Below are 27,999 nucleotides of genomic sequence, written 5' to 3' on the forward strand. Positions count from 1 at the left end.
ACTCTCTAGTTTAGTTATACATGGAATATGTTTTCCTTGCAGTTAGCAATTATGTTCTTTAAATATACTCTGGGAGCTGACATTTTTCGTGGTTGGCCTCATAGCAGAAGTAAAAGTTGATGGAAAGATTTCTGAAAACCCATCTGGCAGCTTTCAACTTATCTAACAACAACAAAAAACATATTTTTTGTATTAAATATCTGTCTTTCCCCTCTTGAAGCTCTGTTTCCTATGTGCATCGTACTAAAATGCTTTTGGTTGAAAATGATAAACTTAGGCCACACTTGATGGAAACCCAAATGCGGTCTTGTTCCTCTTGACATCTCTGATGATGAAATCCCCAAACACGAGTATGCCAAGCTAGCAGCTCTGTAGTCACCTTCACTCACTGAAATGCTGAGTGTTTTCTTCTGCTAATTCTGTTTCTCGAGCCTGAGTGTTAGTATAACCCTCTGGCAAGCACATGTTGAAGATCCCTCTTCCCAGCTCCTCGACAGAAGGGTGAGCTGACATCCCCCTGTTGCGCAACCCTGGCTCAGGCAGTTGCAGCTCAGGCTTCAGCCCTGGCTGCTTCTGGTTCGATCCCAGTGCGTCGGCCGAGGAGACGCGCTGTCAACTGAGGTCCTGGGGACAATAAGGGTGTGTTTTCCTGATGATTTTTCCCCTCTCCTTTTAATAATTCCCCCCTGTGGTGCAGCCAGAACATATGTGCATTTTCACTCCCCCAGAGTAACAAAGGGAACCCAGATCTCTCTTGGAAACTTGTCTCCACAATTGTTTTAAAAACTGAGTTTCCACCTACCCCATATGCTGAGAGTTTTTGTCGTCTTGTCACTGTAAATGGGAATCCATCTCACATTCATGACCATGTGTTTCTTTAAAGGGTGCTGCAGGTCCCAGGGGACAACCTGTAAGTATCCCATCTCTTGCAATTGCACCTCCTTCTAATTCCTCTCCCCTTGCCTGCACTGAACTCTTTCATTTACTGAGGGCTTTTTTTTAATCACTTTTCTTTTATAGGGACCCCCAGGACAAAAAGGAGAAAAGGTAATTTTTATGGGAAATGTGTTGAAAATTAAATGGAAGAGGTGAGCAAGGAAGGGAGTTGATGGGCTTGGTGCTGCTCGGTCTGACTTTGAGCAGCCGAGCAATAGAGCAAGAGCAGAGGGCTCTGGGGATAGGGGACAGGAGGCAGGGTGCTTGTTGGGTGTGAATTGGCGTAGCTGCATTGAATTCAATAGGGTCACAATGATTTACACCATCTGGATCTGACCCTGTGTGTCTATTTTGGTCCTCTCTGTTCGTGGTTTAAACACTTTCTGTTTAATCCCCTTCTTTCACAGGGTCAGTGTGCAGAGTACCCGCACAGGGTAAGTCGTTAGCGTTATTATCGTCTGTCCCGTGCCTTCCTGCATGTTAATCCTCCTTTGTTTGAATGGCTTTTTGTTAGAAATATAGATTGTTTCATTAACAAGATGCATCATCGGGGCCCCAAGGGCAGTGCTCAGCTGATTGATGTATTTCACAGAAAAGCAGCAGATAAGGTTTTCCAGGAGGGATGTTGGTTCTCCGGTCTGTTCCTGCCCACCGGGGCTGACCCCAGCTAAATGTTGTCATTGCTGCTTCCTGGCGACCCTCCCATGCTCTGTGTCGGAGCAGGGAAGGTTCGTATCCTCACCCCCGAACCCAATGAAACCTGGGGTTTCTGGAGGAGTAGAGATCACCTACTCGCACCTTGTGCTGCTGCATCAGCTCCATCCTGCTTCCACAGCCTCTGCTGCGGTTGCATGGCCAGGAGCAGTGCAGGGTTTGCAGACCTTGGGGAAACCCTATCATCATTCCTCCCTTTTTCTTCTCCCTCATGCCGGCCTCAACTCTTCATAGAGACAAGAGGAAGGGTCGTGTTCCCTGCCCGAAAGTCACCCTGACCACTCCTGGCCACGGTGCTCTGGCTGGTCCCTGGTGAGCTGGTCCCCATGCCAGTCCCCCAGCCTGGTGGGCTTTCCGCCTGAAAAGAAGAGGTGGAGAGGGAGGGTTGATAGCAGCATCTGTTTAATGAAAGCCAGGATGTTGCTCCACTTGCCTCTTTGTCCTGGCCTGGCTGGCATGTACTGCAGCCAAGAGAGGAGAGAGTACATCATGGGGTTTGAGAGGATTAGAGGGGAAAAATTTAACCAGCTCTAAAAACAACTGGAGTGCTGAAAATCCACTGGAAATGCGTTGGAACGACATCATATGAAGTGGCTGGAATTTATAATCTGGGTGTACAGGGAGACAGGCTTAAGGGCTTTCTGTTTATTTTTGACGGGCCTCTGGACAATTAGCTGGGCTCTGGTCCCTGGCCTCGAGGGAGCAGGGCCCTGGATGCTCTGTGCGGCAGAGGCAGGGGAGAGAGCTCGGCTGGCAGGGAGGGAGAATGGGGGCCATCGGTATGTGCCAGTCTGGTACAATAATAGCCAGTCAGCTGTGTTTATTTAGGCGAGCCGGCTCACTAGATTGTTATGTTAAAAAGAAGCTAACAACAGTGTTCACCCGAGAGGTGTCCTGGGTTCCTGTTACAGCCCTTGGCTCCGACTGTTCTCGGTGCTCAAGGTGAAAAGCAGCAGCAGGACCCGCAGCAAGACTGGGAAACAGAGATGCAGATTGTGCATCACTGGGAGTAGCCTGGGTTCAGTCCTGGGGGCAAAGGCCTGCTGGTTTGGTGGGTCGGGGTTGTAGGCACCCTGGGGTGACACGTCGCGGGGCTGTGACAGTGAGGAAAGGGCTAGTGCAAAGTCTCACATCCCAGCAAAGCCTGGCGACGTTTCCTAGAGGTGCTTCTGGTCTCATGAGGCAGCAAGCTCAGTATTTTAAAAAGCCCGTGAGTCGTTCCAAGGCAAAGACGTGCTGATGGGAAGGGTGACTGTCCTCAGATCAGCTCAAGGGTGGGCTGTCCGAAGGGTCTGGTCACAGATGGAAATCAGCCAACAGAGGTGCAGTTCCCTCTCTTCCTCCGAAAATGAAAATTAGGATGAGCTTTGTTGTAAAAATGCTATGCATTTGAATTGCAATTTATTCTTGCTTTACTGGTTGACAAGGTCCTTTGTCAGATGTTCTGGGCACGGAAATGAAAACCAGCATCCTGAAAAACCAGGGATGTTGTTTCAGTTTTGTTTCGTCTTTGTTTTCTTAGGAAGGAAACGTAAGGTTAGGATGTATGCCTTGGCTCATGTTGTAGTTTCCTATTTTTTTCCTGTCCTGAGTCTGTATGGCCTGCACTGCTGTGAGGGACGAGCCCAGGCATGGGGCTACCTGTTTGGTGTGCGCTGGCTGTTTGAGCTGCTCCAAAGTGCTGCCCTGGGGAAGGGCGTGCAGCTCGGGGAAGAGGGGGACCAGCCATGTTCCATCTGCTCTCAGAGATGCCGTGTGTCTGACTGACCCTGTTTGTGTCCTGTGTCTTCGTTGTCCCCTAGGAATACCTAAGTACCACCCTTGCAGCCCTGCGCTCTAACCAGATCCTTACGTTAAAGGTTTGTGGGTAACGGTCTGATGGGACCCAGTTCTGATGCAAAGGCACAAGGATGCGGATCCAATATTGCATGCTGCCTTCTGAAAAAAAACTTGCCATTGGGACACAGAGGAGGCAGGGCAGGAGCTGGGTGCAAGAAGCTTCAGGTTTCTTCTCTAAACTCTCCCACTTGCACCTGAATCTATTGCTGGGTCTTGTCTCTCCTCTCTTTTCAGGACTGCTTCCCTCCATTTCCCTCCTTATCGTTTCCTGCATCCTTCCTCTGGCTTCCTGTAGGCTGCATAATATTTCAGATAGACTTCAGCACTTGAGGAGCTATGTGAAGACAGCTCAGCTAGGTCTCGGTCACTTGTACAGAGACGCTAGGCACACCTAGCATGGGGGTGTGGGGATTTACAGCAACGTCCCCCTTGAGAAGATCGGTGCAGTCCTGAATGCTCTCCTGGGGCCTCCTGCACTGTCTTTTAGAAAGAGAAGGATTTCCTTCAGGTAAAATCAGCCCTGCTGGTTTTCCAGCAGCACTGCTTTTGTTGTGATAGCTTGTGGCTATCTGGATAAGTGCATTTGAACACAACCCCCCGATCACAGGGCAGTGATGCTGCAATATTGGGTTGCCACGTCACTTTGCAACAGGACTGGATCCTCTCTTTTACTGCAAACATGAAGAATGATGTTTAAAGGAATTAAAGTGCGCTGCTTGGATGTGTACGGTTACTGTGGCGGGAGACCTGTGGGCACACCTCTCAGATCTGAGCTCACACAGGGAAATGTTGCACACAGGGGCATGTTTTTGAGCCTGAGCACAGAATGCTTCTTTCTCTTCTCCCTGTGTAAATCAAGAGCAGCTTCAATGGAAAACCGATAGGAACAGGAAAGTGGATCGGGCCAGAGAAGCATTCCTGGGCCTGGAGCCGGCACGGTGGGTGCCAGGCTGGCAGCAGCATGCATGCAAGTGGAAACTGGATACAGCAGAAGGATGAACAAATGCTCCTGAGCTTTAGTGCATTTGATTTCTGTGTGTCCGGGTCAGCTTTGTGCCCTAAGGCAGCATTCCTGGCTGTGAGCAGTCAGAGGCTGATGTTACTGTTAAACAAAAGCAAAGCATGGGCTCCCAAGGCTCCAAATACCTTGCTGAAGGCTCAGAGGCACCAAGGTCTAGTGTTCTCCCTTGGCCGTGGTGGCTGTGTCTGCTCAGCTAAAAGTGAACCGCACCAGGACCTGTTTGCTGCTGCTGACCCTAGCGAGCCTCTCTCCACTCCCTTTGACACGCTGAGGAAGGGTGAGGCCCGGAGATACAGTGTTTCTTGTAAAGGAAGATGGAAAGAAATAGGAAACCATACTTGGAAAACTTGGAGAAAATTGGCATTTTGGTAGTTACCTCAAATCTGATGATGAGAAACAGAGACAGTCCTGTCACCAGAGAGCTTAGCAGAGCCAGTGGGGGGGATGTCTTGCAATACTGCCTGAGGAGAGCAGTGGAGCTGAGTCAAAAAATCCCCTGGGTAAGTTTTATTTCTGAGTAGAGAAAGCGGTAAAAGCTTTGTGCGGTGGGAGCACTGGGTTGGCGAGTGACCACCCTGCACCTGCCAGGGCTGGCACGTGGCAAGTCCCCCTGTGAGCAACACATGGTGTGGGGGAGCTCAGAGGTCTGCCGGCAGGTACCCGTGCCACGTGTTCTCTGCACGCAGCTCTCACGTGAGAGTTTATTTTCATGGCAATTTCTCTGTTCCCCTCTTCTCTGTTCTCTCCCCTGGCTGCTCTCTGACTCTCGGTGCCCTAATGGCCTCCTTTGCCCCGCGACCTTCTGGTTTGATCTTCTTCAGCTGTTGCCTCTCCTCAATTCAGTGCGGCTGGCTCCACCTCCGGTCATAAAGAGACGCACTTTCCAGGTAGACTTCTCCTCCTTGTTGCCTGTTTCTAAGCCTACCCCGGTGCTTGCAATTAATCAGCTTGCTACCTGTCTGTCTTCCCCTGCAGAGGGGTTTCCAAGAGGTTTGGACAGAGCTGAGGGACTTTCTTTGAAGTGGAGGAAATCTTTGATGTGATAATGTGGTTAAAAAGAAATGCAGCGAAGCCAGTTTTTTAAACTAAAAGAAATGGGCCATGAAACTGTTCTTGGGACCGTTGACAAGCAGCCTCCTACCTTAAGGAGTCAGTTCCTGCATATTCAATCTCCAGAAGAGGTTAGAAACTTGCTGAAATTGCAGCTAATGTCTGCAAAATTTAACAAAGATGAATGAATAAGCAAGCACTTCTTCTAACGGCTAGTCTAGTCTGAGACACTTGGGAAAATGTGTTTAAATAAGCTCTTATAATGGTTTCATTAAATTGTATTAAATCTTTGTGTAAACACATTTATTTTGGTTTCCAGGGCCATAATTCATGTTTAGTTCAGTTTATTTTGGGAATGAATTCATAAAACGAATTATGGACATATGAACAGTGAATAAGAGTGTCCATAGTCAGAGTTCATGTGGCTTTTGATGAGCCCACTTTAAGCTCCCTCATTCCATCAGTTGGGATTAACTTTCCCGTGTGGACAAACCGCTGTAATTACCCTGCTGAAGTGTGCTGGGCACCCTCTATTAAGTGGCTGGGTTTTGTCACCCTGCTGCCTGTCTAGACAGTCCGATGCTAGCAGGAAACTGCAGTCTGCAATACAGGCCTTTACTACGAGGTGCCTGGGCTTTGCCTGGTGCTGGCAAAACCCTGACCTTATCACTTGAGCCTGTGGTCTCTATTCATTTTCTATTGGTTGAGCTTTCGCACCACACAAAGCCCCATGGCTTGCGCTGGTTGCCCTTCAAAGTGACAGTCTGGAGAGCCAGGCCAAGGACCGACCTCTTGGGAAGGCTTTGAAAGCTGAAGTGCATATCCAGGATGAAGTGGGAAACTTGAATAGTTGCCCCACGTCCTGTCGTCAGCCAGGGCAGCAAATTCCCTCTGTCCCCAGAGGCTAACTTCACCAGAGAATTTTGCCATGATTGTTTTTGCCATTGCTGTATTCATTCTCTAAGTGCAACAAAGTGTAATCCACTCCTACAGATCTGCCAGCACCAGGCAATTCCAACAGCCCAATGTATGAATGCTAAGAAAAAATGCGAGGCTGCGAAATAAATGTTAGCACCAGCACCTGAGAGAGGAAAATCCTGCTGAGCACATCAGCAAGAGTGCTTTGCCCAAGGGCTTGGGCTTAGCAGAGCCATGGGCTGAGTGGAGACCTATGTTAGGACGTTGAACAAGCATCGCATTGCTGGGGGACAATCAGGGTGGCTAACTGGTGTTTAAAAGAACTGAAAAATAGCTCCAGTGAATGGCTAAAAATATAGAATGACATCTGATGAAAATGACTGGAGCATGGACTGGGCTGACAGAGAGTGGCTGAAGTGGGAATAGAGGAGGGAGAGCCAAAGGGAGACAGGCAAAGCCACCTTTGCCTTCCCATGGTGCGCTCACGGTGGGGTGCTGTAAGATGTACGCACCCTTTCGTGCACCTGTGATGCAACGGAAGGGCAGTCTTTCAAGCTGGGCCGAGAGGGCAAGAGGAAATCTAGAAATATACTCCGGTGTCCTCCAAACCTCTTGTCTTCATTGTATCCACATTGCCTCCCAAATTTAAAAGCTATGAGACCGTTTACAGGACTGTTGAATAGCACTGAGCATGGAGGATAGGGAAGCTCAGGAACGATCCTGTCCCCCCTTGCATGGGCCACAGGGTGAGCCAGGATCCACTTACAAAATGAGGAAAAGAGAAGGCACCTTCTCTGCCTGGCCCAGCAGGCTTCCTTCCTGGCATGGGCTGTGGGTTGGGCAGCGAGGCAGCGGCTCTCTTGAGGAGAAAGGCTGTTGTTCCACACATGACTGAGCTTCCCGTGAGCCTGGCCTGCCTGTTGGAAATTTTCTTTTAAATAGAGCTCATGGCAGAAGTGATGAAATTTGCAGCTTATTACTTTTGTTTATCATTCTAAATAAAGCAAACATCCCTGTATCTGCATGTTTTACTAAAGGCAGCCAGGATAAACAGCACACTTGGTAGGAACACAGGCAAAGGACAGATTTGATGCATTTCCCTGCACACGCGAGTGTGTGAGATCGGACTTAGTTTTACCCAGCAGCAGCGTATAGGGCTGTAGAGAGGATAAACGCAGCAGAGACCCAACTGCACGCCCACTGATTTATAATTGCGAAAAGACCGTGTTTGATTTCTAGCTTCCTGTGGATCCACCAGAAGGAGTTTTTCACATTTAAATCGGGTCACTGGCACTAGGTTGTCGTGATATTTTATCTAGGGAGAGGGAATGGGAGGGGAGCGGGTGAGGCTAACAGCTTAGCGTGGGTGCCACGGGGCCTTAGGAGTTTGCTGGATTCATCAATTATAGATCAGCAGTCTGGTATTCAAACGTGGCGCTTCCAACCCACTGTCTCCTCAGCGCCGCTTGGTCCCAAGACCAGGTCCTTTGGGCCAGATGACATTGCTGAGGCATGAGCCGCAGCCGCTGAATGGCTACTGAGGGGCCTGGGGAGGAACCGGCTGAAACGGCTTCATTTCAGAGAGCTTAAAATGGCAGGTGGCTCTGCACGCACTAGCTTGTTAAATCTTACAAAAACAGGCTCTTCCTGGCGTATGTAGGCCTGTTTTGGGTAGGCTCCAGAAATGCCATGATGATCATGTTATTTTCTTTTGGTTTTGTGGCGTTTCTACTTTTGGTCCTTGGGAAAACAGAGAGAGTGTTGTCCAACAAATATAGCACAGGGGAAAAAAAAAACTAGGCTGAGGTAAGACACTGGCTCTGCCTGGAAGTGCCAGTGTGGTCACGGGAGGCTTTGCTCCACATATGACTGTCAAGTGCTTTGGAAAGCCTCCTGAGAAGCTCAAGAGATGTTGGGTCTTGACATATAAATTGTACTTGACTGACTCATGAAGAAGAAGTTCTCTTTGGGCTGCTTAGTCATCTGTAGATCCTTTTTAAAGAGAACTCTGACAAGGTGGCCTCAGATGTCTTTGCAAACTGTAGGGTCCTGGCTCCTGCCACTGAGGCAGCCCAGCCCTCCTCAGAGGGGCTCTGCCTTACTCTTTGAAACCTCTCCTGGCACTAACCTGGGACTTGCTTCTACCTCTTCTGCTTCAGCCAGGCTGACCTGTCTTGGGCCCTTGGGGTGGTGGTGTGAAGGGTTTGCTCTGCCTGCTGATAACCCCTTATTTTAATGAACCTCAGGGTGAACAAGGACAAGCAGGAATCCAAGGTCCCCCAGGGCCCCCTGGCCCACCAGGGCCCACTGGACCACCTGGACCCGAAGGAACCCCAGGACAGCCTGGGCCAATTGGGCCGCCTGTAAGTCCAATTACAAAAAAAAAAGTCTTCTGCTTCCTCTTTCCCTGGGGTGCAGACAATTTCCTCTGGCCTTTATTGCCTCTTCTGAAGCCAAGATAGCCACAGACAGGAGATTTGCAGAGGACACGGATGTGTGGGGAGGAAGGGGGAGCGGGAGGGAAGGCGGAGGTGTGTGCCCTGCACTGTTGCTATCTGGACACGCACGTGTGAGCGGGTGACACCAGGCCAGTTTCCTCCTCCTCAGCCTCTGCAGACGGCCACGGGGAGGAAGTAACATGTGGGGTGTAATTATCCTGCTCACAGCAGAAACCTGACTGATAAGAATCCCTGCCACCCCTTTGAAGTCCTGCCTCCATCCTGTTCTCAGGCTGGTAGCAAGCAGCCAAGGAGGGCAAAACCAGAAGCACCATTTAAAATAATACCATTGTTAAATGGCAGGGGACAGGGCAGAAAATCCTGCTAATGTACCTCTCTTTTGCAACAGGGCAGAGCAGGAGAACCTGGGAAGCCTGGCAGAGATGGAAAGGTGGGTACCAGAAACCAGCTCCGTTCCTAGAAGCTGTGGGGAGAAACAGGGCACGCTGGCCCTGCAGTGACTGCTGCGTGAATGGAGTTTCCACCTCCAAAAGTTTTCAAGGACTGCTAGCAGGATAAGCACGTCCTGTCCCCTGAGGCAAAAGTGCCTCTCCAGGCAGGATAGAAGGGTCGGGTGTCCTGTAAGCATTCTCATCTGTCTTTGAGCTCTAAGGACCCAAAGATGTGATGATTAAACATTTGAATTGCCATAAGCAGGCAATACCAAGGGTAGTACAGGCATTGGAGTGTAAACTAGAGTAGTTTTCTCCTTTTGTCTGCTCGCATCAGCAAGGCAGCTCCTGTATGGATATTTTGTTTATTTATATTTACATACACACGTATCCGGTCTACTTCATGGTTCATATCAGGTAAATTGTTTGGTTATTTCTCATTTAAAAACATAAGTGGTTTGTTTGTTAAAATATTCTCTCTATTTAGTTTGTCAGAGGAAGCTGCAAACGCCTGATTTACTCCAGAGCTGCACAGTGGGCTGGGAACAAGTTTTCCAAGCAAAGCCAGAGAATTCTGGAGCAGAATGCATAAGGCAAAGCAGCTTTTTGGTCTTTAGATTCAGCGAGACCAGGCCTGGGGGGATGGAGCGCTATGGGCATGGATTTATTTGGGAGTGTGGGTTAGGATAGTATTCATCTACATAAAGGATAGATCGGGGATGTTTGAGCTTACAATTTTTTATCTCTCTGCTTTTATCTACAGGGCTTACCTGGGCCTCCTGGACCAAAGGTGAGATGTCTGGCCTCACTTAAGGGGAGCAAGGTGGTAAACAGAGAGGTGGATGCTCCTGGCAAGGAGAGACATGTACAGTTTAATGGGTGGAGGTGGAGGGAAGCAGGTTACATCAAATAGCTGGAAAAGATTTCTAAGCCAGCTCACTATTGCTTTTGGGGTCCGGCCTGTGTGCTGACTCATGGGTTTTGTCCAGGCGACACGTCTGAGTTGCATCTTGACTGAGTAAGGCACGCCTCGTCAGCCCCTCTTGCAAAATTCTTTGCCACACACAGCTTTATTGGCTTCTTCCACTCTCAAAGCCTTTACCAGTGCTTCAGGAACTGATTTTGCAATGCTATTGTTAACTCCACCACAGTTTCCCATTTATTCACTTGCCAAAATGCGAGTGGGGAAGTTGTTGTTGTTTTTCAGCTGCAGCCACCCACCCCCCTTTGATTTTATTTGAGATATTTGGCCAGGGTGAGGAGCTGGGGCACAGAGCTGGCACGAGTTACTCAGTTGCCAGTGCTTATTGCACCTTTCCTGCTGGGGCTGGGTCCAGTGCAGGTAACAGTGACCCACGGGTCTGAAGGGGTCAGGGACTCAGTGGAGTCATGCTGAGCAAAAGGTGACTTTTTCCCCATGGAGTGCCCTTTCATCCCAGCATCTCCCTAGGGAAAAGGGCAGGGATTTGTCCTTCTCAGGCCAAGCCTCACTCTCTTTTGTCTTTTTTGCCTTTTGCAGGGAGACCCTGGGATTCAGGGATACCCTGGCAGAAAGGTAAGAAGGGGAGTTCCAATATTGTTAAAATGAATTAAGCTGCACTGATACCTTGTGGGATCATGGCTGCGAACCTGTGGTCTCCTCTGGAGCCCTCTGCTGAACTCTGCTCCTACGGGACTCGGGGCTGTGACAGGCTCACAGATTGCCTGCTGGCACCCACGTAAGGAGAGGCTGGACCCAGAGATAGCTTTAACTGTTCAGTAGCTATGGTACAGACATCTCCCTGTCTGTGTGCTGCTCTACACCCACTTCCAGGCTGAAATACACCTCTTGTGCATCCAGACCTCAGCAGAAGGCTGGAAAGGGCCAAATCCCTGGGTAGGTATTGCTCCCTGGAATAAAGCAGGGAAGAGTGGATCCTGCTCCAGGTTAAAAGGTAGAAGCTGGCAAAGCCCAAATGTCTTCAGCAGCAGCTAATTAATGGCAGGGTTGTCAAGCCCAGAGGATGTAATGAAGAGACAGAAAGAGAGAGGGGGGAAGGACACAAAGGAAGATCAAAGAGGGGAGAGGGAATGAAGAGATACTGCTGAAGAGATGTCAGCTGCAGAAGGGGAAGGCGCATATTCCCAGCAGGCAGGAATCCTGTGTCCCGCGTTATCTCCATGTTACTTTATGGGTGCTCTGTGAGCAAAATGGCAAGACCTGAGAGCTTTTTAATTAGTTCTGTATAAACTGAGAAGTTTTTGTTATGTCAGGAAGTGGAAATTATAGCCCCCATGGACCACAGCCCACTCCCGGCGACAGACACAATTTATTGCCTCTTCTTCCAGTGAACCGTCGGTTTTTCCATTAAGAACCCATCCTGTTCTGCGTGCGCTGGGCGGGAGGCTGTCAACACAGAGGAGCAGTGAGGGGGTCCCTGCAACGACCTTGCAGTGAGGGCCTCTCCTACAAGCTCCTCTTACATGAAACAACTTGTCTGGCTAATTTACTTACCAAGCAAAGAGCCTGCGCTGATCTTGGAGGAATGAGTCTGAGGTTGTGACCTTTCTCTGGGAAAGGTGGAAGGAATGGATGAAAGTAGGGGAGAAAATCCTCCCCGGTGAGTGGGTCAGGGGAAAGGGAAAAGAGGGCAAAGAGTTGAGCAAAGATGTTAGCTCTGATATGATATAGGATTGTGGGACCACTCCCTTCAATCCATACATTTCGCACTCCACATATCTTTCTTGATGCAGAATGGTGCTCCTCTCCCAGAGAGCCCCAGATAGTAGGCTGGTGTGTGGTGGGCACCTCTGTGCTGGACATCCCTCTCACATCTTTGCTGACCTTTCAGGCAACTCACAGACTCCTTTTCTTGCAGCTCACTGTGTTCGCTGCTTCCTCCGTTTTCTTTTTTCTCTTCCTCAGGGTGAGGTGGGCGAGTCAGGCCTGCCCGGTGCTCATGGCCTCCCTGGAGCTCCTGGCCCCAAGGTAACCCTTAAATGCAGAGTCATTGGGGCCATCTCCCAAGGGCAGATAAGTGGCAGACAAGCCTAGAGACATGCTAAAGGAATACAGAAGGTCAGGGGCTGAAAGCAGTTCTGTAGAGCCCAGTATAAGCCATGTAAACAGAAAAATTTGCTCCTGTGTAAAGTGCCTGGGCAATTTTTGGCCAGAGTGATTCCCCGCTGTCCTGAAGCAGGGCCAGGTGTGGCCACGCCCAGGCCCCTGTTAAAGAATAAAACTGACCCGGCCTTTAGAGGCTTTTGCATTAAGGCTGAGAGAATGAGGATACTCTGGTCCATGAAATGGTTTGATGGTTTGTCTACACCCTAAACATGTAGGAAAGCACTAGTATGGGTGACCACCAGTATCCACTCCAGCAATTTGAACTGCCTTGCATTCCCAGGGAGGGGTGGCCAGTGCTCAGGCTGGTACCATGTTATTATCAGGAGCCAGTGCTCTCTTGGAGACCTAGAACTGCATTTATCGCACACTCCCTCCATTGACTACTTTCTCTTTGGCCCTCGCTGTTAACGATTGTCCTGCTTGCTTGACTTCTCTTCATGTTCACTGTCCCTCTCTCTGTTTCCTCTCTCTCTGTTCTTCGCTGGACAGGGTGAAAAAGGGGACGCTGGCATAAAGGTAGGCATGAGAAATACGGTTTTCTATCGCTGTAGATCATGTGGGAGATAACTGCTCCTTGGGCTGATGGGTTGTAAGAGGCAGTTGGGTCTGAGGCAGCTCTGTGGGGTATTTAATGGAGTACGCATCTGTGCTCTGATTAACCACAGACAGACACTCCGAGCTCAGGCAATAAAAACAGCCTTTATCCATTTGGTGGAATTCGATTCTTACCAAAGGCATTTCTCTGACTATGAAGCTTGCTAATGATTTGTTACATCTCTCCATTTGATGGGCTGGGCTGGGGTTTCCTCATAAAATCTGGTTAGCTGACGCATCAGATCCACTCAAACTCTGCAACTCAGGCTGAGGTTTGGCACCAGGCTTTTCTGTCTGTTTCTGGACACTTTTTACAGGCTCATATGGTCTGTGCCCAGATGTTATCTGACTGAAATTTACTGTACCCATATATTTAAAGTATATTACTCAATGTAGACCGTGCTTAAAACATTACAACATTGGCAAGTGTTCATGACAGTCATGCCATACGTCTTAAACATCAGGAGAAAAGACTCGTCCTGTAATATTTTGAAAGGCATTAACAGTGACACATACATTTCAAGTATTTAGCATCTGGCATGCATCTCATTTATTGTGCAGCGTATACACTTTCTATATAGTAGATTGCTATTTGAAGGGAGAAAAGGCCTCTTCAGAACTTAACATGGATGTGTGTTACATCAAGTTTAAAGAAATGTTCTTTGGGAACGCAGGCTCTGCGTTAGGAGTTGAATAGAAGAGCAGTGATTGTCCTCCTACGAGAAAACAATAACCTGGGGTGCATATAAAGTCCAAAGGTTCCTCCATGCCCATCTTCACATCAGCGTAATTCCATCAAGCACAAAGGAATCGCCTTTGGTTTGTGCCAGTGTAAATGAAAGCAGAATTGCACTCAGATCTAATGTGTTTTGGGGGCCAGGAGTTTGTTCGCTGCTGTCTCAACAGCCAAGTGCTCTCCCACTAAGCTGAACTGGAGGACTGAAGTTGGAGCATGGTCTGGGAGGGAGAAAGGGCTGGAAGGAATGAGAAGCTGCCTTCCACCCCTGCTTATACTCCCACATTTCACTGCTAGCAGACACCTGCTCTGCTTGACCCATGTACAGTGACTTGATTTGGGCTCTGCCAAGGGGGAAGTCTCTAAGTCTTTCAGTGGTATCTCAAGGTCATCCACGTGTGAGAGCCTTCCCTGTTCTGCGTTAGAGAGCAATGACGCAGGCTGACCCCGGAGACATGCTTTTGCTACTTGGGCCCTTATCCCACTTTGTAAAGAGTGGAGATGAAACCTATCACACTTTTTGGGGTACTAAATCGCAGCTCCAAAGGGGTACCTCCCCAGTCCCATAGCAGCCTCTTCTTTCACACACAGACTTCCATTTGTTAGTGTCAGGATCACTTTTCTCTTGACTTCCTTTCTTCTTTGCTCAGAAGACTTGCAAGGGGAGTGCAGAGGTACCCTTAAATCAGCAGCCAGACATCACCCAGTAGCAGCCCCTGAACATATGCACAGTGCATACATCTGTTGTCTTTGGAAATGGCTTTTTCCTGTCATCCTCCCACCTAGGAGGATTGTTTGAGACTCTGGAAGGCTATTGATGTTTCCACCTTTGGATCCAATTACCTGGGCTGGATTTTACCTTCCGTTTGTTTTGGGGAGCCCAGGACAAATACTATGATTCATAGTTTAGCTGTAGTGACCAATTTTGCGTAGCATATCACTGCTTTGGCTGGCACTGAAGAACATTTCAGGCCTGAAGAGGCTTGCTGGCTTCATACAGACCCCTTGTTCACTTAATAACCTCTCCTCACTCAGTGACACATGCAGCACAGCATAGATTGTCTCTTAGCTATTTTCTTCTGTGGCCACCATTTTTGCTTTGATCATATTGAGACCTACATCTGTGTCCCATGAAGGTCATTAGACAACCAGTAAGTGTGATCACCTGGGTGATTTGAATAAGCATTTGACCTCAGCCTAGCCATCACATTCAGCTTTACTGACTTTTTTTTATTTTTTTATTGAAAGGTCCTTAGGATGAGGCCTTTTGTCATGCTCTGAGGAAAGAGCAATAAAGAAACTGCCCACAGCCTTGCTCAGTAACTCCCTCACAGTCTGCCTTTCACAGCAAGAAGGAAAAATGGAAGGGTCTCTGTTTTAATTAGCAGACTGTAACCAGTCCTGCTAATGAGCTGATCAGCTCTCTGATGATTGGCACCGAGGGAGTATAAAAGCTGCCCACACCAGGTGTAGGGAAAGAGTGTGAGGGTTTTGTCTGTGCTGGAGGGGGAAGGAAGCTGAACTCTTCCAGAGAGACTTTGGAGCATGGAGGTATTTCCTATATCAGGTCAGGAGAGCTGGGAGATGCTGCTGACTACCTTCCTTGAAGTCCCTGGGGACACATGCTGGGCGTTTTGCCTTTCATATCTGCCTTTGGTGATGTCTCCCAGCTTCTGGCTTGGCTGTACCATTCCAGTGCTGGTTTTGGTGGGTTGCTGTTGCCTGGCTATGGCACTTTGTGCAGCCCTTCTCAGGCCCAAAGGGCACTGGGGGATCATGAAGGGATCGACCCAGTAGGTGCTTAATGTATTACAATGGCTTTCCTGTATGTAAGGGTTTAAAGATGTTCTTGAGAGTTGTTTTTCCTCCTTATTCCCTGGCTTTGGCTCTGGGGCTTCCTTCTGCTCTTTAATGGTGCAGTGTTGTGTTTGTTGCTCCTGCTGTCTAATTAGCTCCGGTGCCTGCGTGACCCTGCCGGTGCCAGTGGGGGCTATGCAAGCCAGCTGAGGCCGTCATCAGAAAATGCAGGGTAGTGCTGTTGCTCTGTAAGTTGCCCCCTGTAAGGGGCTACCTTGCTCCCTCTTACTGAGGTCGCTTTTCTTTTGCAGGGCTAAATAGTGAAACAGCTCTTCAGGCAAGCAGTTTCTTCCAGGAAAGTCTCTGGGATGGGGAGTTGCTTTCACATGCAGGGCTGCTCTGTGGGGGCAGCTTCTGCAAGCAGCGTGGGTGCCTCCCAGCAGAATGTGTCGGCCTTGTCTTCTCTGTCTCATTCAAGAATAAAAGCAGGGAGCACAGCTGGGAAGGAGGGACTGAGAATGGTCCCCACTTCCCTGGAACAAAGCATTCATAATTACTAGTTTATTTTTCTTATGGCTGAAAATACCCTAGTTAAGTATCCTGCATAGGGTAGGAGGTGCCTGCAGTGCCTAGGTCTTGTCATTATAGTGCTAGACAGCATTTTACAAAATATAGTTCACAGGATGTCAAATTACAAAAGGTGCTTTTAAAAAAAAGTGTATGCATATATCCCTGCTAAACAGTCCTTCCAAGCAAGGACTAAACACCCAGAACAAAATAACAGCAGTAAACAGCCTGTCTGAAGATGGTTTATTTTCCATTTGCCACCAGGTAAAATTCAGGCTAACAATACAAGGCAACCCTTGGATTCTCTGTTTCTCCAGATAAGTTTATTCATCCTATAGTCACTGCAGACTGAGTGACTCCCTACGTGTAGAACACCATGGCATGGGATGCAGCAGCAGGATATAGAAACTTTGTTCCTGGCACTTGCTGTGGCACTCCAGCAGGGTCAGCCCTGCTGTACGCAACAGGCTTGAGAGGTGCCGCTGATGGGGAAAATGGCCCTGGCTAGGGCAGTCAGCTTGGAGAGAGGCAGACCTTGCCCCATCTCACCCAGGAGGCTTTCTCATCACCTGTGCCCTCTCACAGAGCCCTGGGAGGACTCATGTTGTGTCTCTTGCTCTCTTTCTCTGTGTTTCTTGCTCTGCTTCCAGGGGGAGAGAGGCATGCCAGGGCTGCCAGGAAGACATGGCACTAAGGTACCTTGTAAACAGCGGAGTGATGCTTGTCTGCCTGATCTCACCACACTTGACTGTCCCTGATGCGCAAGCATCACCTGGATTTGTGTGTGTGTCTGTTAGTTGATGGCTATCCCCAGCTGAATTTTTTCTGCTTCTAAATTGCAAAATATAGGGCCTAATTTATGAAGGAGATGGTGGGGGAAGAAGCGTTTTACAAAACAAATGGCATGCCCAGTCCGATGCTGTCTTGCAACATCGGGATCTTAATGCTTTATGCTAGTGAGAGCAGCCAGTTGCTGGTGTTTCTAGGGAATTGGTGTTTTGTAAATTGGGGGTGATGGCCGCAACCTTCAGCCATGTGTGTTAGCCTGCTGCGATCAGTAGGGTTATGCAAGTGTGAACTTGGACTAATGCAGCGATGAATCAGGGTCAGCGTGTGAGCAAGCCTGCATGGGTGTGCATCGCAGTTTTAGGATAAATACTAGAAAATAACATCATCTGCGTTTGCTGTCATTTAAAGGGCAAAGAGCGAGGAACAGGCATCCCAAATGTGAAAGCCTAACCCAAGCCACTTGCTGCACGTAATCCCTTTCATGACTCTAGTCCTTATTCACTAAAACCTACTGACCCCAAGACGATCTGGAATGCTTTTTTTCCCCATTTATTGCATAGAATCCCTGATCTCCATCTTCTGTCCTTGTGTTTTTTAGCTTTGTCCCTGATTTCTGTTTCAGAAAGCTGAGAGGTATGATCCTGCTGCTCTCTGGCTCCCCACTCATCCTTGTTTGAACTTTTCCAAGCTCTTTTCACTTTGAACTTGGCTCCCAGTCCTCCTCTCTGCCTCATGTGCTACATCCCAACCCCTCTCATTTCCTACCTTCTAACACTACTTCACCTCCTCCCCTCTCATTAGACCTTTGTTATCCCTCATATTTGCTTTTGTAACTGGACCTTTTCACCAGGACCTAACTTCTACTAACACAGGGCGTACAGAGATTTCAGAGCAAAGGGTTGATAGGGAAGACCTGCTGCTTGCATCTGTTGAGGGAAATGTGACTGTCCCTGTGGGATCGGCTGCCTCCTGGGGTTTCAAAGCACCTGTCTTGGATTGCAGGGCAGGCTGGACTCCATGGTCTCATGGTGGTGGCTCGCTCAGTGTTGCAGAATGGCACCTGAATTGCAGTGCTTGGAAGTCTTTTTTTTTTTTTTTTTTTCTCCTAAGGTGGCTGGCTTCAGAGCTCTCCTGAAAACATTTTACTGCAGGGTTTGTCTCCTGTGATTAAAACAGGATGAGGGGAAATAGGAAGACCAAGGCTCTGGGGTACAAGCTGGCCTTTCTTGGGATGCTTGAGCTGATGTATCTGGGATCAAGCACTGAACTGGGTGTTTGGTCCTCAGTCTGTCTTTGTATTCCTCAGTTATTTGACACTGTTCTGCTTGTTGGCCTTTGTTTCACTTGCAGGACTAAAACCGGGGGGTGTGGGGTGTGGAAATCTGGTTGTCTTGACCGGGTTGTGCTCGTGATGTCTGCCTTTGGAGGAGCTTTCTGGAAAGCAGAGCCGCTGCCATAGGTGAATGACTGCACAGGGAAGGAGGATGTGTGCTGTGTGGTGTTTACAGCATTACTTCTGAGTTTTGGAAAGGAAAAGATGCGGATTTTGCCTTTTTAGTTCTACCTAGCTGATACTGTTTTGTTTTTAAAAGTTTGTGTCCGATTCATTTCAAACAAGGTGTTCCTGTCTTTCCTCTCTTTGCCAGGGCGCTCCTGGGATTGCCGCCGCAGGGATGAAGGTCAGCTTTACACTACACCGCAATGGCTTTAGTAAGACGTGCTTTAGAGCAAGGGCTGGAGTTAGAGCGCCAGGCACAGGAAAATGGTCGGACAGCTCCCACTAAAGGGGAATATCAGAACTGCTATTGCTTTTGGCAGAGATACTAGAGCGGTCTTCAGCAGCATCCCTGCTCTGTACCTCCCTGGGCAGAGCGGTTGAACCCGTGATACTCCACGACGGTGTGGGGATGGCAACGGAGCAAAGGGCCAGGTGCAGATTTAGAAGGCTAGAAGTTAGATCCAAGATGTGCAATGAGACAGTGACCTCTCAGCCCGAATCCCTCCAACTGCTGGGGAAACAAACCAGAAATAAGTAAGTTATCTCCAGGGCTGATGGGGAGGGTTTTCCTCCTCGATGCCACATTGATCCTGTATCAACACAGCCTCCTCCCAACCCCAGTTGCAACCGCACCCTTGCTCCGCTCCTGTGCGCACAGAGGTAGGAGTAGGCAAAGTCCTTAATGCCAGCAGATGAGTCTTGTCTTATTATGCTCTCTTGTATCTGGTAAACCTTCTCTTCAAATACTGCAGAGTGGTTACTCAGTTTTGTAAAAAGCCACTTGTCTGAGGCTTGCTGGTTTTTTACAGCAGCCTAGGAGCTGGCTAATGAAGACAAAACAAGCTCCAGGCACAAATACTGAGATGCATTTAAAGCATCCTCATGCCCTTATTTACAAGCCTAAGGCCTCCATAGGTGAATGTTCTTTCTTCTGCTCTGATAGCTCTAGGAAGTTTTGTACTCTGTCCTCCTGGTTTTTCACTTTATTTTCCTGTCTCTTCTTCACCAGGGCGAGCCCGGGACTCCAGGAGAAAAGGTACACTCAGAAGGCTTTGCTCTGAGCCTGCGCTTCTGTTTTTTTGTGTATTTTTTCCCCTCCCAGAGCAGCTGAGAGAGCTGAGGAATGGCTCTGTACTTCCTACTGCCAAAATCCAGGCCCTCATGGCACCTGCCGGTGTAAGCAAAACGGCAGTAGCATACAGTGATGCCAAGTGAAAGAGGGACCATACTGCAAACACGCTCCCTCCCTCCTGCTCATATCTGTGTTGACGGAAATACCCTCCAGCTGCCTTCCTCCTTTCCTCCCGACTCCACAAAATATGCACAGCACACTCTGCTTAGCAAATATATTCCTTTTCCCACTTCCCTTGTCCCCTCCTGGTAGTTCTGTGTCCACCAGAAGCCTTCCCATGTTGCTTCAAGGGGCTGTTCTTCTGTCATGCACCGTACAAGCTGCCCCGCACAGTGTCCCCTGTCTCAGTGTGTAGCGTGACTGGGTTTGAGTTTCCCGTGGTGGGCATGGTACAAAAATACCCCATCACTCTCCATCACCAAGCAGCCGGCTTGGTTTCTGAACAGCTGGCTCCTCTTGTTTGAGGCTTGCTGGGTTATGTTACAGCATGCGACAGCCATATAACAGACACATTCTCTGTCTCTTTTCTTCCCCACGAAGGGAGATCCTGGAGTCCCAGGGAGGATGGGCCCCCCAGGTTTGCCAGGGAAGAGGGGGCAGCGGGTAGGACATTGCGTGTTTGGGCTTGGTGTCCTGGCAGTGCTGTGCTGTGTTCCCTGCGAGCGGGAGCTGGCGGGAGCCTGCTTTGTGTTGCGTTGTCGTGCTTGCGGGGGATTATGTGTCCTTTTCTGGGTCTTGCCCCCTTGGTGAAGTGTGTTTGCGTGTTCCTGCTTGCAGGAGGTGGGGGGCTGGTGGCAGGCAGGGCAGCATGAGATGCCTGGGATGTAGTCCTGTCCTGGGAACAACTAAGGACACTGGTGTCTCTTTTGACTCCAGAAATAACACCCTAAACAGGGGTTCAGTAATCTGACCTCCCTCCTCAAGAAATCTGCTTCTGTACACCATTGTTCAGGCAGCACAGGATGTTTCCAGTAGCCATTATGGCCATACGTATTGAAACTAGTCCTTGAATGAGAAGTAGGATACCAAAAGCAGAGCAAGGCAGAATCAGGGATTCACAGAGGCCTGGGACAGGATTTAGAGATTATATCCTTACAGAAACCCCAAAGGCCAAACCTTTTCTTTGGGCATGAGGTCCTGCAGATGTTTTCCTTCTTTCCAAGGGGAGAAGCATTAATTTACAGCAGCAATGTGCATGCTCTGGCAGGGGAGGAAAGCTGGGTGAGGGCCTTACAGGTGGCTGGAGGCCAAATTACTTTAGAGAAAGGGGTCACTGCACTCTAGAATTGCCTAAAAAATAAGATTGCTGCTAGTTAATTATTTTCTGTGTGTTCCTGGAGCATTGATGCAAGCCCCCTGCATGTCAGATGTGTGCCCTTGAGTTCCCACAAGACTGGTCTGCAGCAGCAGGCTCTGCAGTCAACAGCATGGTGCCAAGAGGAACTCTTTGCTAGCCTTGCTGATCGGGTGTGCTGCTGTTGTGGAGAGAGCTAGGCAGCTGCTGGGGGAAAGAGGTTTTGAGTTGTTCCTTGTAATCTGGACAAGTTGTTAAGTCTTGGAGGTGTGAGGATTGCAGGTAAGAACACACCTTTTTCTGATGATGGATTTGTAACATCTCTTCATGGTAACAGAAACCTCTGATATCACTCTCTGTCCTGGTAAAACGCAGACTCCTGAACAGGACACTGTAGCTGGAAACCATGGGTTTAGCAGCTGAATGGAAAGGGCTGAACAGAACTTAACTCAAGTTAAGTACTAGTCAGAACAACGTAAAGACCACTAACTGAGCTCCGATATTCAAAAGATGACCCAGATGTCATGGTGAACTAAGCAAAGTCACTTCACCAAGTGGGTGCTGGATGCCTTCAGTTGCTCACTGCCCTGTGGCACCCCCCATACTCCATGGTGCCTCGCACAGTTCAGCCTGCAGGCCTTGCTCTCCGGGCATCGTTTAACACCATCACCTTCTGTCTCTGCTGGTTTTGCCACTCCTGTTTTCACTGTTTTTCATGACCAGTATGCGTCACAGAGCTTGGCAGCTAACTGAGACGCTGCACTGCTTTGTTTTAAGAGTATGATGAGACTGGGCTTTGGATTTAGGGAATGGGAGCAGGAAATGCCCCTTGGGAGAAGTGTGGGAATGTTGGTTGTGAGATCTTTGCCAAAGTCAAGCAGTGTAATTCACAGTGTAATGAAGAGGTGTGAAAACTGGGATGGTCTCAAGCAGTGGACAGCTGTGAAAAGAGCTGACCTCTATCAGGGCATGGAGAAAGTCTTACACTCCAAACAAAATTCACTCAGGGCAGCAACTTCTCTGGGTATATGGATTGAGGAGAGCCTGTGCTGAAGCACTGACAGGGAAAAGGGTTCAGCAGACCAGAGCAATAAGGAAGATGCATGGGAGGGATCCTGGATCCCTTTCCCACTCATCTTCCTTTGGAGAGAAATGGCAATGATGAGCAGAGATAGTCAAAAAGTTAGGAAAAAATGTTCACCGTTCTGAGCAGGTACTGCTAGAGGATGCCTTGTCTTTGCCTAAAATAAAATTCCCTGAGGAAGGGAAAGAGGGTTTGAAACCAGGATCAGCTCATCCTTTGGCTGCTCCTCGAGGACAGAGAGCCTGCAGAGTCAGCCTGACCATGTCTGTTTTGCCAACAGGGTGAGAAGGGACGAGCTGGTGACCCTGGGCTTCCTGGACTCCCTGGCACGAAGGTTTGTATCTTCTCTGACTTTTTTGGTGGGAGCTGCTCTTATCCCCTTTCCTTCCTCCATCCTGTGCCAGCTGTGCACAGCTCAGGCACTCTTAGGTCACTGTCGCAGTGTAAAGCAGCATGTTCTGCAGAGCTCAGCTGGATGTCAGTGTAAGAAACCTCAGCCAGGGATGTGATGGGGTCACACAAAGGATGACTTGTTGTGAGGAATTGCGTGCTGTCATGCAGTCAAGGGGAGGCTGTGGTCCTGGGAAACGTGATCATGGAATTGCGTTCCAGTAGTTCCCCTTTAAAAGCATGACCTCAGATGTAACGTGGCATTTCAGCCTCCCTCCTGCTCCAAGATCCACGTGTGAGGAGGAGATGGGCTTTCTGGGAGCTGCACTGCTGTGTTTTGAGTTGGAAGAGTAGCCTTGTGCTTGGAGAGACTCAGGGCAGGTCAGCTAAAGCTAAGTTCTGAAAGTGTGGCTTTTTCCCTGTGCTCTGAGGTGTGGCTGGAAACCACACCTTTCAGGTCAGATTCTCACAGGGTGCTTTTCCTTTGGGAAAAGAGACAGTGCACTGAATGACAGTGGCCATTTCAGGAAAGGACGAGGGTGTAATGGCAACTCGGTGTAAGCAAAGCTTTCCTGTTACTGCCTTTGTATCTGCTCTGTGCAAAGCATGTGATCTGCGGAGCTGACTATCTGGCTGATGACTGCAGCTCCAGAGGGAGACATACCCATAAAAGCTACCATCAGGTGATTTTATCAGCTCAATTTCAACAGTAGAAGCAAACAGTTGGGTTCAAACTGGAGGCTGGGGGATGAGGTCTGTCCACAGGCAGCTTTATTTGGCCTGGGGATTAAGGGCTGAGCAGCAGCCCTGCAGCCAAAGGGATGAGGATAGCTGTGGCTGCTGGCAGGGCTCTAGGTGGAGCGCCCAGGCAGAACTATATTGGCCTGGTTCCTGGACAGCTGGTGGCTCTGGAGCAGTGATGTTTCTGGGCTATCAAGAGGCTGATGGACCTCATTTTGGGCCCTTCTAAGCCAACAGTTTGGCAAGTGAATTTACAGAGATGGAGAGACTGAACTGTGACGCATGGCTTGTCCTTCCTTGCAAACAGGGGGAGAAGGGAAATGCTGAGAATGCCCTGGTGGGAGGTAAAGGAGAACCTGGCCCTCCAGGTCTGCCTGGGCCCCCCGGACCAAAGGTGAGTGTTTTTTGTTGTTTTTTTTTTTCCTTCAGGGAGTTGTGTGTTTTGAGGGATTATGCCCAGCACGAGGTGTATAGGAAGGGGCAAAGGTTACACTCATCTGTGCCCACCTCTGATTACGTGCTGAAGAGATGTCAGGTTCTGCAGGGTGCTTTAGTTTTGTTGTTTTCAGTGTTGAAGGTGAGAGAATTTGTAAACTGTGTTTCTGGGAGGAAAATATCCTCCTTGTGCTCCAATAACTCCCCTCTAGGCTCTGTGTCACTCAGAATCAATGACAGCCTCTAGTGTCTGTGGCACCTGAGGCAGGGTGGACACAGGGAGGCAGGACGGAGGCCCTCCTCTCCTGTTCCTCTTCTACCTACTCAAGGAGCAGTAGCAGTAAAGTCCTGTCCCTTGGCAAAGGACACCAAGAACACTTAAATCTGATGTCCCATCTCAGGTGTACTTGGAACAGTCCTCCTGTGCACTTACTTTGGGTCTGAACTGGGTGCTTTCCTTCTTTCTGAATACTCCCTCCATGCTGGGTAGAAGAGAAGAGCACCTGGAGTGAAGTCATGGCAGGAGATTTAGATTGCCTGAGGAGCTGTGGGCATGGCAGGGGTGCCTGGCTGGTGTAGCTCTTCCTCCTGGAAATGCAAAGCCAGCAGTGGAGTCACACCCCCTCCACACAACACAAACCCATCCCTTTCCCTTTCTCTCAGGGAGAAGCTGGTGACGTTGGCCGGCCTGGTGCTGCAGGGTCACAGGGGGAAAAGGTACAGAGTGCTTCTGCACAACCCCATTCCAGGTTTGGTAGCTGCAAAATTGTTCCTACGTGTAGAAAACTTAGCTGGAAATGAGCATTTTAAAACTGAGCTGTCTAGTCCCAGACTGTTTCCGAGGACTAGCAGAGAACAATAATTCCTGGAATTTGAGCAAGTGAAGGGGTAGGCTTTGCTAATGGCATGTTCTTCTTGTTACAGGGGGAACCTGGTTCACCGGGAGACCAGGGACCCATGGGCCCAAGGGTAGGTGTCCCTTCACTAATACTTGAAGAGGTTGGGCCCTTCAAAGGGGTCTAAAGATAGTGGGACCACACTGACAGTCTAGATTGGGCCTCTGTTTTCTTGACAGATGTTCTCACCATCACTAAAAGTGCTGGGCAATGGCTAAGTTTGAGACTAGGCCATTTCTCCACTCCGTATCATGGAATGATATGATATGGATATCACTCTCATCAGAAGATACTGCCACCTTAGTGGGGGAAAAGGTCTTCTGAGCCACCTCAGGGTGAACGCTCAGCTCATTCGTAGGAGGAGGTGGGTATGGACAGTCTGAACTCAGGCCCTTGGCGTATCGGCAAAGGGCAGCAGGAGGGTGTTTGGTGTGTGCCCAAATCTGACAGTCAGTTAGATGATCCCGTTCCTGGATTCTTGCCTCAACTTCACCACTTACCAGACCTGCTGGCTTTGATGGCCATAGCATGGTGATCTGGGCTTGTCTGGCTACAATTTGGTAGTGTTTCCTCTATAAAACATGCCGTTAAAAGCTTTGTTTAATAAATGAAAGACTGGAGGCTCATGAAACAGGCCCCTCAGACTCCCTTTTCAGGGTGAACCACAGCTCTGAGTACCCTATGGGAAGGGCGATCCCCAAGCCCTGGCTAAGGAGCTGCTATTTTGCAGGGCCCCAAAGGAGAGCCGGGGAAGGGTGAAATGATGGACTACGATGGTAACATCAGTGAAGCTCTCCAGGTGAGCAACTGCCTTCCTGTTCCATGAGGTGACTGCTGGGTGCTTTACTGTTTCCCAGGGGATGCAGAAAATTGGGAACAATGTAGATCTGCTTCCTCGGCGGCGGCAGCAGCGAAAGGATGTACTTGGTTGTTCCATAGTCCCCTTCATCCCACAGCTCACTGCATAGAGTGTTTTGGTAACTATTTGTGCACCTTGTTCAGTTGATATATTAACGCTGGTGGATGTGGAGGTAACGTGAATCCCCTTGAGTAGCCCATGACTTGGGGCAGATGGTTAATAAAAGGACTGCAAAGCTTCCTTGGAAGCATGCAGTGATGGTCTGTGGTGAGTGAGCAGCTGTGCCCAGCTGTGGGTTAGCCTGGGTTCTACTTGGAAAAAAAGGGGAAATCACAGAATAACAGCTCCATGGGTCTCAGAGCCGGGGTTTTTGCTTCTGTTCATTTTGAAGGCTCCTTACTCATTTGGGCCAGTGTTACATTAGTGGAGAACAAACCACCTCCAGAAAAAAAGCTTAGTTTTCAAATGGTTGTTCTCCTTTTTGATTTTTTTCTTTACCTTTTTCTAGGAAATACGAACTTTGGCCTTGATGGTGAGTTCCTAGATTGCTGTGTGGTTTTAAGCAAGTAGCCATATGTTCATCCTAAGCAGATGGCCTGGCAATTTAGGTGAAGCTAAAACATTTGGCCTTTGCTGGTGGGGGTTAAAGTTGGGGCAGCTGACAGCTGAAGGAAGAGCTCATCTTGCCTTCTGATCTTAGCACTTGAATTCTAATCAGGCCCTTTATTTCTCTGCTTTAAGAGGTAATACATGCTGCTCAGAATAGGGAGTGCTCAGAAGGGGCAAGGAAGAGCAAGGGGGGCTGACCGAAGCAGAGAAAAAAGAAGCCTTGGGTGCCTTGCAAGAAAATTTATAGTGGCAATCTGTGGTGGACACTTTCTGTGATGGGAGGGGAGGGTGTATTTTCACCATTGATTATACCTTGACATACCTGTACAAACCGGATTATTTAAAACAGCGATGACTACAAGCTGCTTGAAGACAGAGGCAAAGTAGTTATTTTGAGCCAAAATAAGGGAAGAAGTGTCTCTGTATTTTGCTTCTCGGGACAAGAAACCTGGTTAGGAAAAAAAGATGGATTTTTTTAAATGCAGTATGACAGGGCAGCACAAAACGGGTGTAAGTAGCATCACTTGCTAAGCCAAACTGCTCCCTAGGTCTCCTTAAAGTGGTAACTGCCCAAGAGTGATCAGGAAATCTGCTCAAAATACTTGTGCTATTTAGCTCTGCTTAAGCTGTGCTTGGAATTGAAGTAGTACGGTGTTTCCTATCATCTCTATTCTAAAAATAATCTTTTGTAGATAGGAAAGGAAAGCCTTGTTAAGTTCGTCTCGGTTTCAGGAGCAGCGAGCTGTGGTTGTTTTTGTTTTCTTCAATGAAAATGTAAAGAAATAGGTACATATCTACAACCACTTTGGACTGGCCTGCTGCTCACTCAGGACTCTCCATTGCTTGGCTTCCCAAGCAAATACAATTTTAGGAGTCCCTGGGAAAATTCCCTCACAGTTTCCCCTTAAACTCAGAAGAGCTGTTTGGTTTCACAGCACAAAGATAAAAGCCCTGTTGATAATCTGAAAATGAGTTTTTCTTTATCTAGGGACCACCAGGACTTCCAGGTGTGGCTGGACCTCCAGGGCCACCAGGACAGAAGGTATTTGCTCAGTTCAGCACTTGCAGAGCCAAGAGAAACACAGGAGCGGTCCAAGCAGAATTCTGTCCCCATAACCCTCCCCAACGCTCCTATTCTCCCTGTCCAGCACTATCAGGCTGTCCTGCTGGCTTCTACCACTTCTGCTTATGCTCAATATCCTGAAAATCTCTCTTCTCACAATGATAATGCCTTATCTGAAAGATGAAGGCTCCTTTCTACTTGCCCTCCCCTTTAGGAAGCAGCTTATGGGAACCGATCTCTGTGTGGGGATTGCGTTGGTTAGGGACCATGTTACAGCACTGGGGCCGTGAACTGTCTGTCAGGATAAACAAGGCTGGTGAAATTCTTAGGCAGTCATACAATGTATTATTTCAACAGGGGTTTCCATGGTTTTTTTTTCTGTGACTATTAGTTACCAGAGTCCCTGCAGACTATTTCTGTAATGCCCACCCTTCATCACAGTGCCTCGCAGGAGGAGTCAGAATAGCTGCTTTCAAACTGCTAAAGTAACAATTCTGTGTTTCAGGGTGAAATTGGCTTGCCAGGTCCCCCAGGCCATGATGGAGAAAAGGTAAAACACTGTGTCTGTGGATTGCTCCTTCCTTCAGTGGTCTTATCTGGAGTTAGTATGTTCCATCTCTGTCACTGATGTTGCTTTTCCCACAGGGGAAAAATGTATTTTGCCTCACAAAAATGAGTGTTAATGGTTTATCACAGTTCTTACTATAAGGAGTGGCTGGGATGGCATGGCAAATCTGTTTTGTCCTGCCCATGACTTCTCAATGGCATTACTGTGAGTGAGAGGATGAGCAGTGAAAGAGTCTCTGGGCCAGGGAGCTGCTCTGCAGGAGTAACCTTACTCTTACCTGTAAATGTTTCACTTTCTGTTGTGTGGATTTCTTTTAGGGACCACGTGGCAAGCCTGGAGAAGTGGGCCCCCCTGGCCCTCGTGGACTGCCGGGAAAGGATGGACCACCTGGAATAAAGGGAGAGCCAGGCCACATCGGGGTCACAGGAGAAAAGGGTGACAAAGGGGAGCCAGGACAAGTGGGCTCACCGGTG

The 27,999-nt window shown here is 48.8% G+C and overlaps 1 protein-coding gene across 1 annotated transcript in view; it reads left to right on the forward strand.

Moving 5' to 3' along the window:
• The window catches only part of COL13A1 (collagen type XIII alpha 1 chain), a 59,829-nt gene that overhangs the window by 11,826 nt on the left and 20,004 nt on the right, over positions 1-27,999 (forward strand). The window contains exons 8-31 of the mRNA XM_075758920.1: positions 884-910; positions 1,021-1,047; positions 1,344-1,370; positions 3,453-3,509; positions 5,332-5,397; positions 8,725-8,841; positions 9,326-9,367; positions 10,132-10,158; positions 10,888-10,923; positions 12,274-12,336; positions 12,964-12,990; positions 16,819-16,863; positions 18,604-18,636; positions 19,465-19,491; positions 20,128-20,190; positions 22,246-22,299; positions 23,404-23,490; positions 24,195-24,248; positions 24,456-24,500; positions 25,158-25,226; positions 25,795-25,818; positions 26,884-26,937; positions 27,464-27,508; positions 27,844-27,996. Of these exons, the coding sequence (XP_075615035.1) occupies positions 884-910; positions 1,021-1,047; positions 1,344-1,370; positions 3,453-3,509; positions 5,332-5,397; positions 8,725-8,841; positions 9,326-9,367; positions 10,132-10,158; positions 10,888-10,923; positions 12,274-12,336; positions 12,964-12,990; positions 16,819-16,863; positions 18,604-18,636; positions 19,465-19,491; positions 20,128-20,190; positions 22,246-22,299; positions 23,404-23,490; positions 24,195-24,248; positions 24,456-24,500; positions 25,158-25,226; positions 25,795-25,818; positions 26,884-26,937; positions 27,464-27,508; positions 27,844-27,996 (1,269 nt within the window). The remainder of the gene's footprint in view (positions 1-883; positions 911-1,020; positions 1,048-1,343; positions 1,371-3,452; positions 3,510-5,331; positions 5,398-8,724; positions 8,842-9,325; positions 9,368-10,131; positions 10,159-10,887; positions 10,924-12,273; positions 12,337-12,963; positions 12,991-16,818; positions 16,864-18,603; positions 18,637-19,464; positions 19,492-20,127; positions 20,191-22,245; positions 22,300-23,403; positions 23,491-24,194; positions 24,249-24,455; positions 24,501-25,157; positions 25,227-25,794; positions 25,819-26,883; positions 26,938-27,463; positions 27,509-27,843; positions 27,997-27,999) is intronic.

The sequence above is a fragment of the Balearica regulorum genome, chromosome 7, assembly GCF_011004875.1.
Source record: "Balearica regulorum gibbericeps isolate bBalReg1 chromosome 7, bBalReg1.pri, whole genome shotgun sequence".
Classification (NCBI taxonomy): Eukaryota; Metazoa; Chordata; class Aves; order Gruiformes; family Gruidae; genus Balearica; species Balearica regulorum.